The sequence below is a fragment of the Lepus europaeus genome, chromosome 1 (assembly GCF_033115175.1).
Source record: "Lepus europaeus isolate LE1 chromosome 1, mLepTim1.pri, whole genome shotgun sequence".
NCBI classification, from domain to species: domain Eukaryota; kingdom Metazoa; phylum Chordata; class Mammalia; order Lagomorpha; family Leporidae; genus Lepus; species Lepus europaeus.
Genome location: NC_084827.1, coordinates 2,547,676 through 2,562,722, shown reverse-complemented (window position 1 = coordinate 2,562,722; position 15,047 = coordinate 2,547,676). Strand labels below are relative to the sequence as shown.

At 42.3% G+C, this 15,047-nt stretch overlaps 1 protein-coding gene across 4 annotated transcripts in view; it reads left to right on the top strand.

Annotated features, from left to right (window-relative positions):
• The first annotated feature begins 272 nt into the window (after nt 1-272).
• The window catches only part of BRAF (B-Raf proto-oncogene, serine/threonine kinase), a 200,715-nt gene continuing 185,940 nt past the window's right edge, over nt 273-15,047 (top strand). For 2 of the 4 annotated variants that reach the window (XM_062186971.1, XM_062187056.1), the window contains exon 1: nt 273-408. In XM_062186971.1, the coding sequence (XP_062042955.1) occupies nt 298-408 (111 nt within the window). In that variant the 5' untranslated portion in view covers nt 273-297. The remainder of the gene's footprint in view (nt 409-15,047) is intronic. The other 2 variants (XR_009865529.1, XM_062186840.1) reach the window with 1 other exon arrangement.

Here is a 15,047-nt window from a genome sequence, read left to right as displayed (position 1 = left end):
TGACGTCACGGCCGTGACTCGCGCCTGACGCCGTTGCCGCGGCGACTCCTCGGCGACTCCGCCCCCTCCCCGCCCTCCCGCCCGGCGTCCTTCCCCCCGTCCCCTCAGGCTCGGCCGCGCGCGGGGCCGCAGGCCCGTCCCTGAGGTGGCCCCGGCGCCCGCCGCCCGCGCGCCGCGCCGCCCCGGCCGCCCCTCCCCGCGCCCCCAGCGCCGCCGCCCCCGCCTGCGCCCGCCCTGCGCCTGCCTTCGCCCTCCCCGCCGGCCGCGGCCGCCCGGGCCCCGGCTCTCGGTTATAAGATGGCGGCGCTGAGCGGCGGCGGCGGCGCGGAGCAGGGCCCGGCTCTGTTCAACGGGGACATGGAGTCCGAGGCCGGCGCCGGCGCCGCGGACCCCGCCGTTCCGGAGGAGGTGAGTGGCGGCTGGCCGGGCCGGGGCTGGCCGGGGGGCTGGGCGCCCTGGGCCGGCTGCGCGGGCCGGGGGTGGCCATCGCCCGCCCGTCTCTCCGCTGCTCCTGCGTGAGCACTCGGCGCGGCTCCGGGGGCCGCCCGGCGATCTCGGCCCGCGTCCGGGGAGGTCACGCTGGCCGAGGCGTGCAGCCCTGCCTCCGGGCTGTGTCCGCGACGAGTGTCTGGGGAGGGGGCCCGGCCGCGGCGGTGCTGGCGCCGCCTGCCCGCTCCCCGCTGCCCCTCCGCGGCCCCGCACCCGCTCCCGCCTCTCCGCTGGCTCCCCTGCTCCGTCCAGCCCATGGCTTTGCTGTAGTCCCGGTCCGGCGACCCCACGTCCGTCCGCGCGCTGCCGCCCGCCCGGGTCGCCACCCCAGGGGCCGCACCTGCGGTGCCCGCAGCGACCGGCCGGCCCTGCGGAGCCCCTCGGCCCGGCTCGCCCGCCCTGGCCGACGCTTTGGGGCTCGCTCTCTACTTTCGGAGCGCTACCTGTCAAGATTCCATCACGTGTCGCGTGGCTCCGCGGCTGGGCTTCCATTGTGCGCTCACGCGTCTTCCTGCGGCCCCTTTCTGATAGCTTTCGTTGACTTCTTTGTGTTGCCCTCCTTTTTGTCCTATTTTTCCCTTTAACTTTTTCGTTAGCCTCTGCTTCTCCCAGCCTGTTTTTGCATTACTCGGCCTCTATTACCGTGTCAGATTATTTATTGACGTTTTGTTTTTCTATGTAACATCGCGTTTGGTATTTGGTATTTTATTACGTAAACCAGTAGACTTTGTTATCCTTTACAAATGCTGTGTGGTGTGATAACTGCTTTACAGTTCTTGACTAATGGGACTTATTCTGTTGACTTTGTTCAAAGTTCTCTTCCTTTCCTCCGCCTTGAGTCTTGTTTCCCGAATCTCATGATGTCTCACTCTCTTCTCTCTGGGCAGTCTTTTTTCATGCTTAGCATCTTTGGAAATTCATCCAGTATGCTTGCTCAGTAGGGTATCAGTTTGTATACAATATTCAGATTTATTTTTATTTACTTAATAGGCGGAGAGAGACCATCTGCTGGCTCACTCCCCAAATGCCCCCAATAACCGTGGCTGCGCCAGGCTGAAGCCGGGAGCCAAGAACTCAGTCTGGGTCTCCTGTGTGGGTGGCAGGGACCTGCTGCCTCCTACGGTGTGGGTTAGCAGGAATCAGAAACACAGCTGGTGCTTGAACCCAGGCACCCCAGTATGGGAGTTTTAACTACTGCGCCAAATGCTGGCCCATTTTCCACCTTCTTATACCATCTCCAGCCATGTCCCAAACGTGTTTTATGCCATCACTGGAACCATTTTAAATTTCTGACTGTTTTTCTTACAACTACTCAGCTTTCCAGTTTGCATTTCTGCTGAGATAGGTGTCTTCTGATATCTGTTCGTTTTCTCTGACTTCTTGGATTCTAAGGACGAAGCTCTTCCCTTCCATTTCCTAGTTTTCTTTGTCCCTTAGTTACCATTCATTCTGCCTGGTTCCCAGCTTTTGGTACTTAACTTGCTGAAGCTTCCTCTTCTACACACCTCCACATCCCTTCTTATTTATAAACAGCTTTGTTCTGTTGACATGGAAATTTATTTTTAGGATACATTGTTTTTAGTGGATAAATACCAGGGGTCACATCTGCTGTCTGTTTTCTCCAGGAACTGGCTATGCCTTTGTCTTAACCAGGCACAGGTGCCTCTGGGCTGTACTTTACCGTGCGTACGTGGTCTTGTTGGACTGTATCAATGTTTGAATTACTGTAGAGTAGAAGAATGGCTAAATTAATGGATAGGGGTTATGAAATTATAATTTTCTCATGTTAACATTGTTTCCGTTGAGAACTTTCCTTCATAGTTACTAGGACAGTTTGCAGCTCTACAGCAAAGGCTTTTGTCCAGTAAAATCTACCTTGCTATTTTATTTGAAAGGGCCAGATTATTTGGAGCTCCACTCCCTGAAGTTCGGACTCAGTGGGTAAGAGCGAGGACCGTAGCTTTCTATATTTGGTACGCTTCCTGGGCAGTTCTCAAGTACCAGTGCTTGGGAACCTCTAGAATAGATGGCTTTATGTTTAAATTGCTGAAAATTGGTGAGCATATTCATGTATTCTGAAACTGTAAGGATATCCTTATAATTTTATTTAGTTAAGAAGTGTTTCTCACTGTCTCCTCCACCCAGCTTTTAATGTTTAGTGATAAATAGTTGTTTCTCTATATTTTTGTATAAGAGCTAACAATAAATATACTTGGCTGGGGGTGTTAAATAATTTTTTGAAAAACGTATCTTCTGTTCATCTATCGATGTTATGGTAATACAATAAATTCCAAGGAATAATTTTCAAGTTTATATTAATTTAATGGAAACTGAAATGTACTGTGGTCTTTTAATTGAAGATTTTTAAAAATTTTTTTTAAAGATTTTTTTTTAAAGATTTATTTTATTTATTTGAAAGAGTTACAGTGAGAGGTAGAGACAGAGAGAGACATCTTCCATCCTCTGGTTCAATCCCCAGATGGCCACAACAGCTGGAGCTGTGCTGATCCGGGGCCAGGAGCCAGGAGCTTCTTCCAGGTCTCCCACGTGGGTGCAGGGCCCAAGGACTTGGGCCATCTTCTGCTGCTTTCCCAGGCCATAGCAGAGAGCTGGATTGAAAGAGTAGCAGCCTGGACTAGAACTGGCGCCCATATGAGATGCTGGCACTTCAGGCCAGGGTATTAACCTGCAGCGCCACAGCACCGGCACCTGAGATATCTTTTAATTGCCACGTACATAGAAAGGGATGAAATTTTCTTCTTGTGTGTAATAGTAATTCTATGCAATTCTTGTCATGCTTTTATCATCTTTACTTTGGAAATTCATCCAGTCTGCTTGCTTTATTGAGTATCAATTTGTTTACAATATTTGCTTTCTACACTTTAGACTTTCTAAAATTTAATTTTATTTATTTGAAAGAGAGACAGACAGTAAAACACAATAGTAGTTTTGTTTGAGAGGCAGAAAGAGAGAGAAAGAACTCTCATTAGCTGGTCTCGTTCCCAAATGTCTGCAGTAACCTGGGCTGGGCCAGGTGGAAGCTGGGAGCTCAATCCAGGTCTCCTGTGTGTGTGGCAGGAACCCAGTTATTTGAGCTGTCGCTGCCTACCAGGGTCTGCCTCAGCTAAAATCAGGAAGCTAATGAAATGAGAAGCCAGAGCTGGGACTTGAACCCAGTTACTCTAGCATGAGATAGGGATGTCTTGACTGTGAAGCCAGATGCCCACCCAGAGTAAATTTTTTAAAAACCGTTTCACAGAAGGAAATTTCAACTGTACTAAAAAATTCTAATTATAGAGGGAAAGCATGTTCATTATTGAAAAATTAGGAAATTATAAGAATACAAAGTAAAAATCGGTAATATTGCCACTGTTATTATATTTTAGTGTATCCCCTTTATTAGTTTTATGCTGTATAGTACTGAAGTGTAGTTTCTTAAAATATTTATTTATTTGAAAGAGTTATAGAGGAAGAAGGAGAGAGAGAGAGCGCTTTCGTCTGCTGGTTCATTGCTGAGATGGCCGCATCAGCCAGTGCTGAGCCAGGTAGAAGCCAGGAGTTTTATCTGGGTCTCTGACGTGGGTGGCAGGGGCCCAAGCACTTGGGCCATCTTCCACTGCTTTTCCCAGAGGACTTGATTGGAAGTGGGACATATGCCAGGGTCACAGGGTCACAGGCCGTGACTTTACCTGTTGCGCCACAACACCAGCTCCTGGTTTGCAACTTTTAAAGATTGGATAATACAGCAGCATATTTATATGCCATTAGATATACTGCAGTTTATTTAACCGATCATCTTTTGGGGATATTAGATTATTTAATTTTTTTTTTTTACTGTTATCAACATCTTGGACATAGAATCAAGATTTTAATGTTTAAAATTATGTCGGGGGGTGGGCTTTTGGCCTAACAGTTAAGATGCCCGTGTTTCCTGTTGTAGTGCCTGGGATTGATTCCTGTCTCTTGGCTCCTTGCTCCAGCTTCCTGCTAATGCATACTTTGGGAGGCAGTGTTGATGGCTCAAGTATTCTCTTGTTTTTGTTTTGAGTCTTTTTGTTTTTAAGATTCATTTATTAATTTGAAAGTTGCACAGAAGGGAGTAGGGGAAGAGAAAAAGGGACATCCTCACTCCACAGATAGCTGCAACAGAGCCAGGAGCCAAGTGCTTCTTCCAGGTCTCCTACATGAGTGGCAGAGGCCCGTACATTTGAGCCATCCTCTGCTGCCTTCCCAGGCACATTAGTAGGGAGCTGGACTGGAAGTGGGGTAGCCATATTTGAACTGGCGCCCACATGGGAGGCCAGTGTCACAGGCAGCAGCTTTACCCACTATGCTACGATGCCATGCCCCTCTGGAGATGTTTATCATTTATCTGAAGAGTACACACAGAGACAGAGCTCTTCCATCTGCTGATTGACTCTGAGGCCACACCCAGATTGGGCCAGGCTGAAGCCAGGAGCCAGGAACTCTATCCTAGTCTACCACATGGGTGGCAGGGCCCAAATACTTGGGCCATCTCCTGCTGCTTTCCCAGGCACATTAGCAGGGAGCTGGATGGGAAGCAGAGCAGCTGGTACTTGAACTGGCGCTCTGATAAGAGATGCTCCATGGCATCGCAAGTGGCGGCTTAACTCACTGTACTACAATTGCTGGCCCCTGGGTTGAGTTTCTGATTCTCAGCGTCTGCCTGGCCCAATCCAGGCCATTGTGGACATTTGGGGATTGAATCATGTGGGTATTTGTGGAGTAGACTAATGGATGACAGCCTTCAGTCTCTCTGCTTCTCAAATACATTTTAAAAATTAGAATTCTCTTGTGGAGGAAACAAATTTTATGTCTTGTATTTGCATTTGGTAGTTGCTCAAAATAGAACAAATGACAAGAGCTTACTAAATATTAAGTGAATGCACTTACAATATTGGCATTAAATGTTTACTTCAGATCAGTTATATGTATGCATGAATTTCAAAATTAAACTTACTTTTTAATTCCGTTTTTTTAATGAACTTTTTGAAGTGCCCTTGTATTTCCCTGATGTTTCTTTCTATAACCATATGGTATGATATGGTGTATGGTATAATATGACTATATAGTGTAATAGATACATTTATTTTAAAAATGTGTGATACAGATTGTAATATTTATTAACTATTGTGCTGTTTCTGTAAAAGGAACCTTCTCAATTGAAATTACAATGACATTTGTTCTGTTGTCAAGATGTCTTTTTTTTTCTTTTTTCTTTTTTTTTTTTTTTGACAGGCAGAGTGGATAGTGAGAGAGAAAGACAGAGAGAAAGGTCTTACTTTGCTGTTGGTTCACCATCCAATGGCTGGCGCGCTGCGGCCAGCACACCACGCTGATCCGAAGGCAGGAGCCAGGTGCTTCTCCTGGTCTCCCATGCGGGTGCAGGGCCCAAGCACTTGGGCCATCCTCCACTGCCCTCCCTGGCCACAGCAGAGAGCTGGCCTGGAAGAGGAGCAACCGGGACAGAATCTGGCACCCCGACTGGGACTAGAACCTGGTGTGCCGGCGCCGCTAGGTGGAGGATTAGCCTGTTGAGCCACGGCGCCAGCCGTCAAGATGTCTTACTGCCAGTCTTGGTTAAGCTGTGTAATTATATAATGCATCGACTAGGGAATATTCTGGGATAGAATCTCCTTTGTAGTGAGGTCTAGTGTATTAAAATACATCTTTGTGAACCATGCCAAGTTGTATTGCATCATGCTCCTGAAAAGTGGTTTTCCTACTAAGGTAGATGCATGTGCGGTTCTGGCTTTGCTGTTAATACTTGTTTAGCTATATTCCAAAGTTTGCTTTAGGGGGAAAAAAGGTAAAACAAGTATTGTTTTTGATATTTGTATGTTCCCTCTCTGGATTCCTTTTCTTTATCCCTTGGTGAACTCACTCCTGTTATTTAGAAAATTATCTGATAATAGTCACTTGTGTTTTTTGGCAATCCATTGTCAGTAAACATGTGAGAAAGGAATGTTGGCTGGGTGCTTGATTCCTTGAATGTAGTAAATCTGAACTCAAATTTGATTTAATCTTATTTGGATAATAGGCCAGAACGATTATATTAGGATAAGAGGCTGGAGCAGTCTGACTTTTTTTTCTGTTCCTTACTTTCCTTATTAGAATGAATAAGGAACAGATTTGGCTACAGCAGGTAGAAACCTATGTTCTGTGAGAGGTAGGGATTAGGTTACCATTGTATTTTGACATTTTCTCACACCTGATGTTTACCTTGTTGTAAAATGGAGCAATTACTTAGTATTCTTCCTTTCCCCTTTTTGTGCAACATAAAATCGTTTTCTTCCTCCGAACTGCTAAAGTGTATTTTCTTTCTTTTATACCTTTGTTATTAACTTAGTTGAGTTCTTAGTGAACATTTTGTGTCCTAATCCCCACGTTATGAAATCTAGTACATTCTGAATTCCTGTATTTCTGCCTCAAATTGTCATTAAGATAAGCCTTTTTAAATTGGTAACTCTTACTAGATTTTGTTTTCCACAGAAGTTAACTTGTTTTAAGTCTTTTAATCATTCTTTATGTCTATTTCACCTACATTGCTTATTTTGTAAGTTAAAGAACTTATGAATTCAAATTAGATGTACCTGCCTTGAAGATTTTCTCTTTATTAAGGTTAAGCAGTGCTTTCTTAATCATAATGTTATATAGAATAGCTTCATGTTATAAGCAAAAAAATACATCTTCATTTCTTTCATTCTTTCTTTAAATATTTTGTGGTGGCATTAACATGTCCTGGGAGGAGGCAGTTTTTATCTTTTAATTTCTTTTGGCTAACAACTTGGTTTACTATCATACTTAATTAACATGGTAGTCAGAAGAAATCCTTAATACAGCTTCCACCCTGATATTAAACAATTATTTTTTATCGCTTCTCAGCCTTTTGGCTAAGATCAAGAGTAAACAATTATTTTTTTTCCTCCTCTCTACACTCTGAGATTATTTTGGTTTCTCTTGGGCTTTGTGTTCTCTTGGGCTTAAAAATGTTGTTCTTGAACCTTTCCATGTCATGACAGTGGTTATAAAGGAAAATTGATGTCCAGTAACTTTACATTCCTTTCTGGGCCTTTAGAATGCCCTTTCTACAGAATATTAAAATTGCTTCAAACTCAATTAAGTTTATGTGTTCTGGAAGCTCTGTAACATCAAATAAAACATCATTTTCATTTGTGTAACGTAGCTGTAGTTATTAATAGTACTTTTGAGACAAATGTACCAAAGGACAATAATTTTCAAATTACCCCAGGACTCTAGGACAATTTTTTTAAAAATTTAAATCCTTTAATGAGAACTTACGTTTATTTTAAAAAGCCATAAAGAAATAAAAAAGACAAAACATACACTGAGAAGATATTTCTAACACATACGAATGACAAAGGATTAATAGAAGGGTACCTCAAACAGTTAACAGAAAATGCATATTATGAAAAGATTACATGGATTTAAAAATTTCTTTTGCACCAGAATGAGCATAGTCTTAAATTCCATTGTCCATGAATATTTTGGAGTGCCTTCATAAAACTGGTTTTTCTCACTTTCAGTTGTGCATCTTCAGATTCAGCCAGGAGTGGATGGAAATTACTTGGGAAAATAGTTGCACCAGTACTGATCATGTACAGATACTTTTTTGTATCATTATTTCTTTTTTTTAAATGATTTCCTCCTTAAAATTATATAAGCTGAACAAATTTCATATATACAGGTTTAGGAGCATAGTGATACTTCCCAGCCTACCTCCCCTCCCATGTTCCTACCCTCTCTCCTTCCTTTCTTATTCTTTTACTTTGGTTTTTTTTGTTTGGTTGGTTGGTTTGTTTTGTTTTGTTTTGTTTTGTTTTGAAAGGCAGAGTGGACAGTGTGAGAAAGAGACAGAGAGAAAGGTCTTCCTTTGCTGTTGGCCATTTGAATTTCCTCTTTTGAAAAATGCCTGTTCAAGTCCTTTGCTCATTCTTTTTTTTTTTTTTTTTTTTTTTTTTAAGATTTATTTGAAAGAGTTAGAGAGAGAGAGAGAGATCTTCCATCTGCTGGTTCACTCCCTAAATGACTGCAACGGCCAGAGCTGAGCCGATCCAAAACCAGTAGCCAGGAGGTTCTTCCGGGTCTCCCACATGGTGCAGGGGCCCAAGGACTTGGGCCGCCATCTACTGCTTTCCTAGGCAGAGAGCTGGATCGAAGTGGAGCAGCTAGGACTTGAACCAGTGCTCATATGGGATGCTGGAACTGCAAGCGGCAGCTTTAACCCATTGCGCCACAGCGCTGGCCCCTTTGCTTATTTCTTAACTGGATTGTTTGTTTTGTCCTTGTTGAGTTTCTTGAGCTCTTTATATACTCTAGATATTAATCGTTTATCAGTTGCATAGTTTGGAAATATTTTCTCCCGTCCTGTTGGTTGCCTTTTCACTTTGAGTGTTTCCTTTGCAGTGCAGAAGCTTTTTAGCTTGATGTAATCCCATTTGTCTGTTTTTGCTTTATTGCCTATGTTTCTGGGGTCTTTTCCAAGACATCTCTGCTTATAGCAATGTCTTGCTGAGTTTCACCAATGTTTTCCTCTAGTAATTTGATGGTTTCAGGTCATAGATTTAGATCCTTGATCCATTTTCAGTTGATTTTTGTATAAGGTGTAAGGCAAGTGTCTTGTTTTCGTACTTCTGCATGGAGAGATCCAGTTTTCCCAGTACCATTCTTTTGAAGAGACTGTCCTTTCTCCAGGGATTGGTTTTAGCTTCTTTGTCAAAGATAAGTTGGTTATAGATGTGTAGATTGATTTCTGGGATTCTGTTCTTTGTTTTTTTTTTTGTTTGTTTGTTTTTTAAGATTTATTTTATTTGAGAGAGTTACAGAGAGAGGTAGAGACAGAGAGGTCTTCCATCCGCTGGTTCACTCCCCAGATGACAGCAATGGCTGGAGCTGCGCCAGGGGATTCTGTTCTATTCCATTAGTCTACATGTCTATTTTTGTGCCAGTATCAGACTGCTTTGATAATAGCTACGCTGTAATATGTCTTAAATTCTGGTATCGTGATGCCTGCAGCTTTGTTTTTGTTATTTGAAATTGCTTTAGCTATTCAGTCTCTTGTGTTTCCATTTGGATTTATTGTTTTTTCTAGATATAAGAAGAATACCATTGGTATTTTGATTGGAATCACATTGAATCTAACCTGCTTTCAGTAGTATGGGCATTTTGATAATATCAGTTCTTCTGATGCATACACTTAGAAAATTTTGCCATTTTTTAATATCTTAATTTTTATTTATAGAAATCTTTCACCTCGTTGGGTAAATATATTCCAAGTTATTTAAATTTTTTGTAACTATTGTGAGTAGGACTGAAGTTTTGCCAGCCATGGCATTGTGTATACAAAGGCTATGGATTTTTGTGTGTTGATTTTATATCCTGCAACTTTACCAAACTTTCTTGTGAATTTTAGTCATCTCTTAGTGGAGTCTTCAGGTTCCACTGTATATAAGAATCATGTCATCTGCAAACAGGTATAATTTGACTTCCTCCTCTCCTGTTTGTATCCCTTTGATTTCTTTTTCTTGCCTCATGGCTCTGCCAAACCTTCCAGAACTCTGTGGAATGGCAATGGTAAAGTGGGCATCCTTGTCTGGTTCTGGATTTTAGTGGAAATGCTTTCAACTTTTCCTTACTCAGTGTGGCTTTGTTTGTCATAAATTGCCTTGATTGTGTTGAGGAGTGTTCCTTCTGTACCCAATTTGCTTAAGGTTTTTGTCATGAAAGGATGTTGTATTTTATTGAATGCTTTCCTCTGCATCTACTGAGATAATAATATGATTTTTATTCTTCCATTTTTTTACTGTGATGTATCACATTTATTGATTTGAATATGTTGAACCATCGTGCATACCAGGTATAAAGGTGAATGATCTTTCTGATGTGTTGTTGGATTTGATTAGCTAGCATTTTGTTGAGAATTTTGGTGCATCCATGTTCATCAGGCATATTGATCTATAGTTCTCTTTTTGTTGTATGTTTTTCTGGTTTTGGAATTAAGGTGATGGTGACCTCATAGAAAGAGGTTGGGATGAATCCTTCCATTTCAATTGTTTTGAATACTTTGAGAAGAACTAGAATTAGTTCTTTAAAAGTCTGGTAGAATTCAGCAGTTAATCCATCTGTCCTGGGCTTTTCTTTGTTGGTAGGGTCTTCATTACTGATTAAATCTCAATCTTGGCTATTTTTTTTTTCAAACTTTTATTTAGTAAATATAATTTTCAAAGTACAGTTTATGGATTACAATGACTCCCCCCCCCCCCATAACTTCCCTTCCACCCACACCCCTCCTATCTCCCACTCCCTCTCCCCTTCCATTCACATCAAGATTCATTTTCAATTATCTTTATATATAGAAGATCGATTTAGTATATATTAAGTAAAGATTTCATCAGTCCCACATGAGAAGTAGGTACACAGTGACTCCTGTTGTTGACTTAACAATTTTACACTCTTGTTTATAGCGTCAGAAATCTCCCTAGGCTCTTGTCATGAGTTGCCAAGGCTATGGAAGCCTCTTGAGTTCGCCGACTTTGATCTTATTTAGACAAGGTCATAGTCAAAGTGGAAGTTCTCTCCTCCCTTCAGAGAAAGGTACCTCCTTCTTTGATGGTCCGTTCTTTCTATTGGGATCTCACTCGCAGAGATCTTTCATTTAGGTTTTTTTTTTTTTTTTTTTTTTCCAGAGTGTCTTGGCTTTCCATGCCTAAAATACTCTCATGGGCTCTTCAGCCAGATTCAAATGCCTTAAGGGCTGATTCTGAGGCCAGACTGCTGTTTAGGACATCTGCCATTCTATGAGTCTTCTGTGTATCCCACTTCTCATATTGGATCGTTCTCTCCCTTTTTTTTCTATCACTTAGTATTCGCAGACACTAGTCTTGTTTGTGTGATCCCTATGACTCTTAGACCTATAGTGTGATCAATTGTGAACTGAAATTGATCACTTGGACTAGTGAGATGGCATTGGTACATGCACTCTTGATGGGATTGTATTGGAATCCCCTGGCACATTTCTAACTCCACCATTTGGGGCAAGTCCGATTGAGCATGTCCCAAATTGTACATCTCCTCCCTCTCTTCTTCCCACTCTTATATTTAACAGGGATCACTTTTCACTTAAATTTCAACACCTAAGAATAACTGTGTTAATTACAGAGTTCAACCAATAGTATTAAGTAGAACAAAAAAAAAATACTAAAATGGATAAAGTATTAAATTGTACATCAACAGTCAGGAAAAGGGCTGATCAAGTCACTGTTTCTCATAGTGTCCCTTTCACTTCAACAGGTTTCCTTTTTTTGTGGTTGGTTAGTTGTCACCGATCAGGGAGAACATATGATATTTGTCCCTTTGGGACTGGCTTAATACACTCAGCATGATGTTTTCCATATTCCTCCATTTTGTTGCAAATGACCGGATTTCATTGTTTTTTGACTGCTGTATAGTATTCTATAGAGTACATGTCCCATAATTTCTTTATCTAGTCTACTGTTGATGGGCATTTGGGTTGATTCCAGGTCTTAGCTATTGTGAATTGTGCTGCAATAAACATTAAGGTGCAGACAACTTTTTTGTTTGCCAATTTAATTTCCTTTGGGTAAATTCCAAGGAGTTGGATGGCTGGGTTGTATGGTAGGGTTATATTCAGGTTTCTGAGGAATCTCCAGACTGACTTCCATAGTGGCTTAACCAGTTTGCATTCCCACCAACAGTGGGTTAGTGTCCCTTTTTCCCCACATCCTCTCCAGCATCTGTTGTTGGTGGAATTCTGTATGTGATCCATTCTGATCAGGTTGAGGTGAAAAATCATTGTGGTTTTGATTTGCATTTCCCTGATGGCTAGTGATACTGAACATTTTTTCATGTGCCTGTTGGCCATTTGGATTTCCTCTTTTGAAAAATGTCTGTTTAGGTCCTTGGCCCATCTCTTAAGTGGGTTGTTTGTTTTGTTGTGGAGTATCTGTAGCATAGTTTGCAAATATTTTTTCCCATTCATTGGGTTGCCTCTTCACTTTCCTGACTGTTTCTTTGAAGTACAGAAACTTCTCAATTTGATGTAATCCCAGTAGTTAATTTTGGCTTTGACTGTCTGTGCCTCTGGGTCTTTGCCAAGAAGTCTTTGCTGGTGCCTATATCTTGCAGGGTTTCTCCAATGTTCTCTAATAATTTGATGGTGTCGGGTTGTAGATTTAGGTCTTTAATCCATGTTGAGTGGATTTTTGTGTAAGGTGTAAGGTAGGGGTCTTGCTTCATGCTTCTGCACGTGGAAATCCAGTTTTCTCAGCACCATTTATTGAATAGACTGTCCTGGCTGCAGGAATTGGTTTTACATCCTTGATCAAATATAAGTTGGCTATAGATGTTTGGGTTGATTTCTGGTGTTTCTATTCTGTTCCATTGGTCTATCCATCTGTTTCTGTACCAGTACCATGCTGTTTTGATTACAACTGCCCTGTAATATGTCCTAAATCTGGTATTGTGATGCCTCCGGCTTTGTTTTTGTTGTAAATGATTGCTTTAGCTATTCGAGATCTCTTGCATCTCCATATGAATTTCAGCATCACTTTTTCTAGAATTGTGAAGAATGTCTTTGGTATCTTGATTGGTATCGTATTGAATCTATAAATTGCTTTTGGGAGAATGGACATTTTGATGATACTGATTCTTCCAATCCATGAGCATGGAAGATTTTTCCATTTTTTGGTATCCTCTTCTATTTCTTTCTTTAAGATTTTGTAATTTTCATCGTAGAGATCTTTAACGTCCTTGGTTAAGTTTATTCCAAGATATTTGATTGTTTTTGTAGCTATTGTGAATAACCAAAATGGCGCCAGTTCTTTGTCTTGCTCACCTTTGAGAGGTGAGCGGAGAGAGAGAAACTCGTGTTCATACTGGTCCCTTTTGTTTTTTTTCCTCTCTCTAGTTAGCCTGGTGAACTTTCCCCCACGGGACTTCAAGCCTCGTTCCCTCTATTTCCCGCCAGACTCTATGAGGTTCGGCTCACCTCGTGTTCCAGCGCTGGTGCGTGGATTCTGCTGCTGGTGTCCCGAGCCGTGGGCTCCCACGCCCTCCATGCAGGTCCACTGTGAATCACGAGTTTCCTCTGCTGTTTCTTCCCCAACTCTTCCTTGAACCTGCAGTATCTCCACTTTTATTAAACTGTCTCTTCCCAGACTATCAGTGTGCTCCATTCCTATTCCGCCACCTTGCCGGAAATCTCCATCTTGGCTATTGATCTGGTTTTTTTCTGTGTCTTAATGATTCAATTTTGGTAGATTGTATGTATCCAGGAATCTATCAGTTTCTTCTAGATTTTCCAGTTTGTTGGCATGTATCTGTAGTAATTCTTGATGATTCTTTTTATTTCTGTGGTATCCGTTGTTGTTGTTGTTTTTTTTTTTAAGATTTATTTATTTATTTGAAAGTCAGAATTACATAGAGAGAGACAATTCTTCCATCCGCTGGTTCATTGCCCAATTAACCGCAACAGCTGGAACTGTGCCATTCCAAAGCCAGGAGCCAGGAGCTTCTTCCGGGTCTCCCACTTGGGTGCAGGGGCCCAAGGACTTGAACCATCTTCTACTGCTTTCCCACGTCATAGCAGAGAGCTGGATCAGAAGTGGAGCAGCCGGGTCTCGAACCAGCGCCCATATGGGTTGCTGGTGCTTCAGGCCAGGGCGTTAACCCACTGTGCCACAGCGCCAACCTCAACTTTTAATGGTTCTTAATGTAGGACTGATGGTTGACCTGGTTGAATTAAATGCTGATTACATTCTATTAATGTTATTTTATTTTTTTTTTTTTTTAATTTTTGACAGGCAGAGTGGACAGTAGAGGGAGATAGAGAGAAAGGTCTTCCTTTTTGCCGTTTGTTCACCCTCCAATGGCCACCGCGGTAGGCGCGCTGTGGCTGGCGCACTGCGCTGTTCCAATGGCAGGAGCCAGGTGCTTCTCCTGGTCTACCATGGGGTGCAGGGCCCAAGCACTTGGGCCATCCTCCACTGCACTCCCTTACCACAGCAGAGAGCTGGCCTGGAAGAGGGGCAACCGGGACAGGATCGGTGCCCCGACCGGGACTAGAACCTGGTGTGCCGGCGCCACAAGGTGGAGGATTAGCCTGTTAAGCCACGGCGCCGGCCTATTAATGTTATTTTTAAGCTACTGTTGAATTAAAGAAACATGAAATGTGAACATATTGGTATATTGGGCAAGAAATTCATGGGAAAGATATAAAACTCTTTAATACTAGAAAGATTGTGTCTCATGGGTTTATAGGAAAAATAATAAGCATTATGACTTGTGTCTTGGTATTTTTAAAGCTGTGGTTAACTTTGCTTTGTCATCTGTCCGAAACTAGGTTGGATGACTTTTGTATTGAGTCATTTCATGGGACAACAGATATGCATGTGTTTACTAAGTATTTCAGTGCCTTTTACATGCCAGGTAGCAATCTAGATGCATATGGGTGCATTTGAAAACACAACTACAAAGCCCTGGACTGTTAGCCATCTACA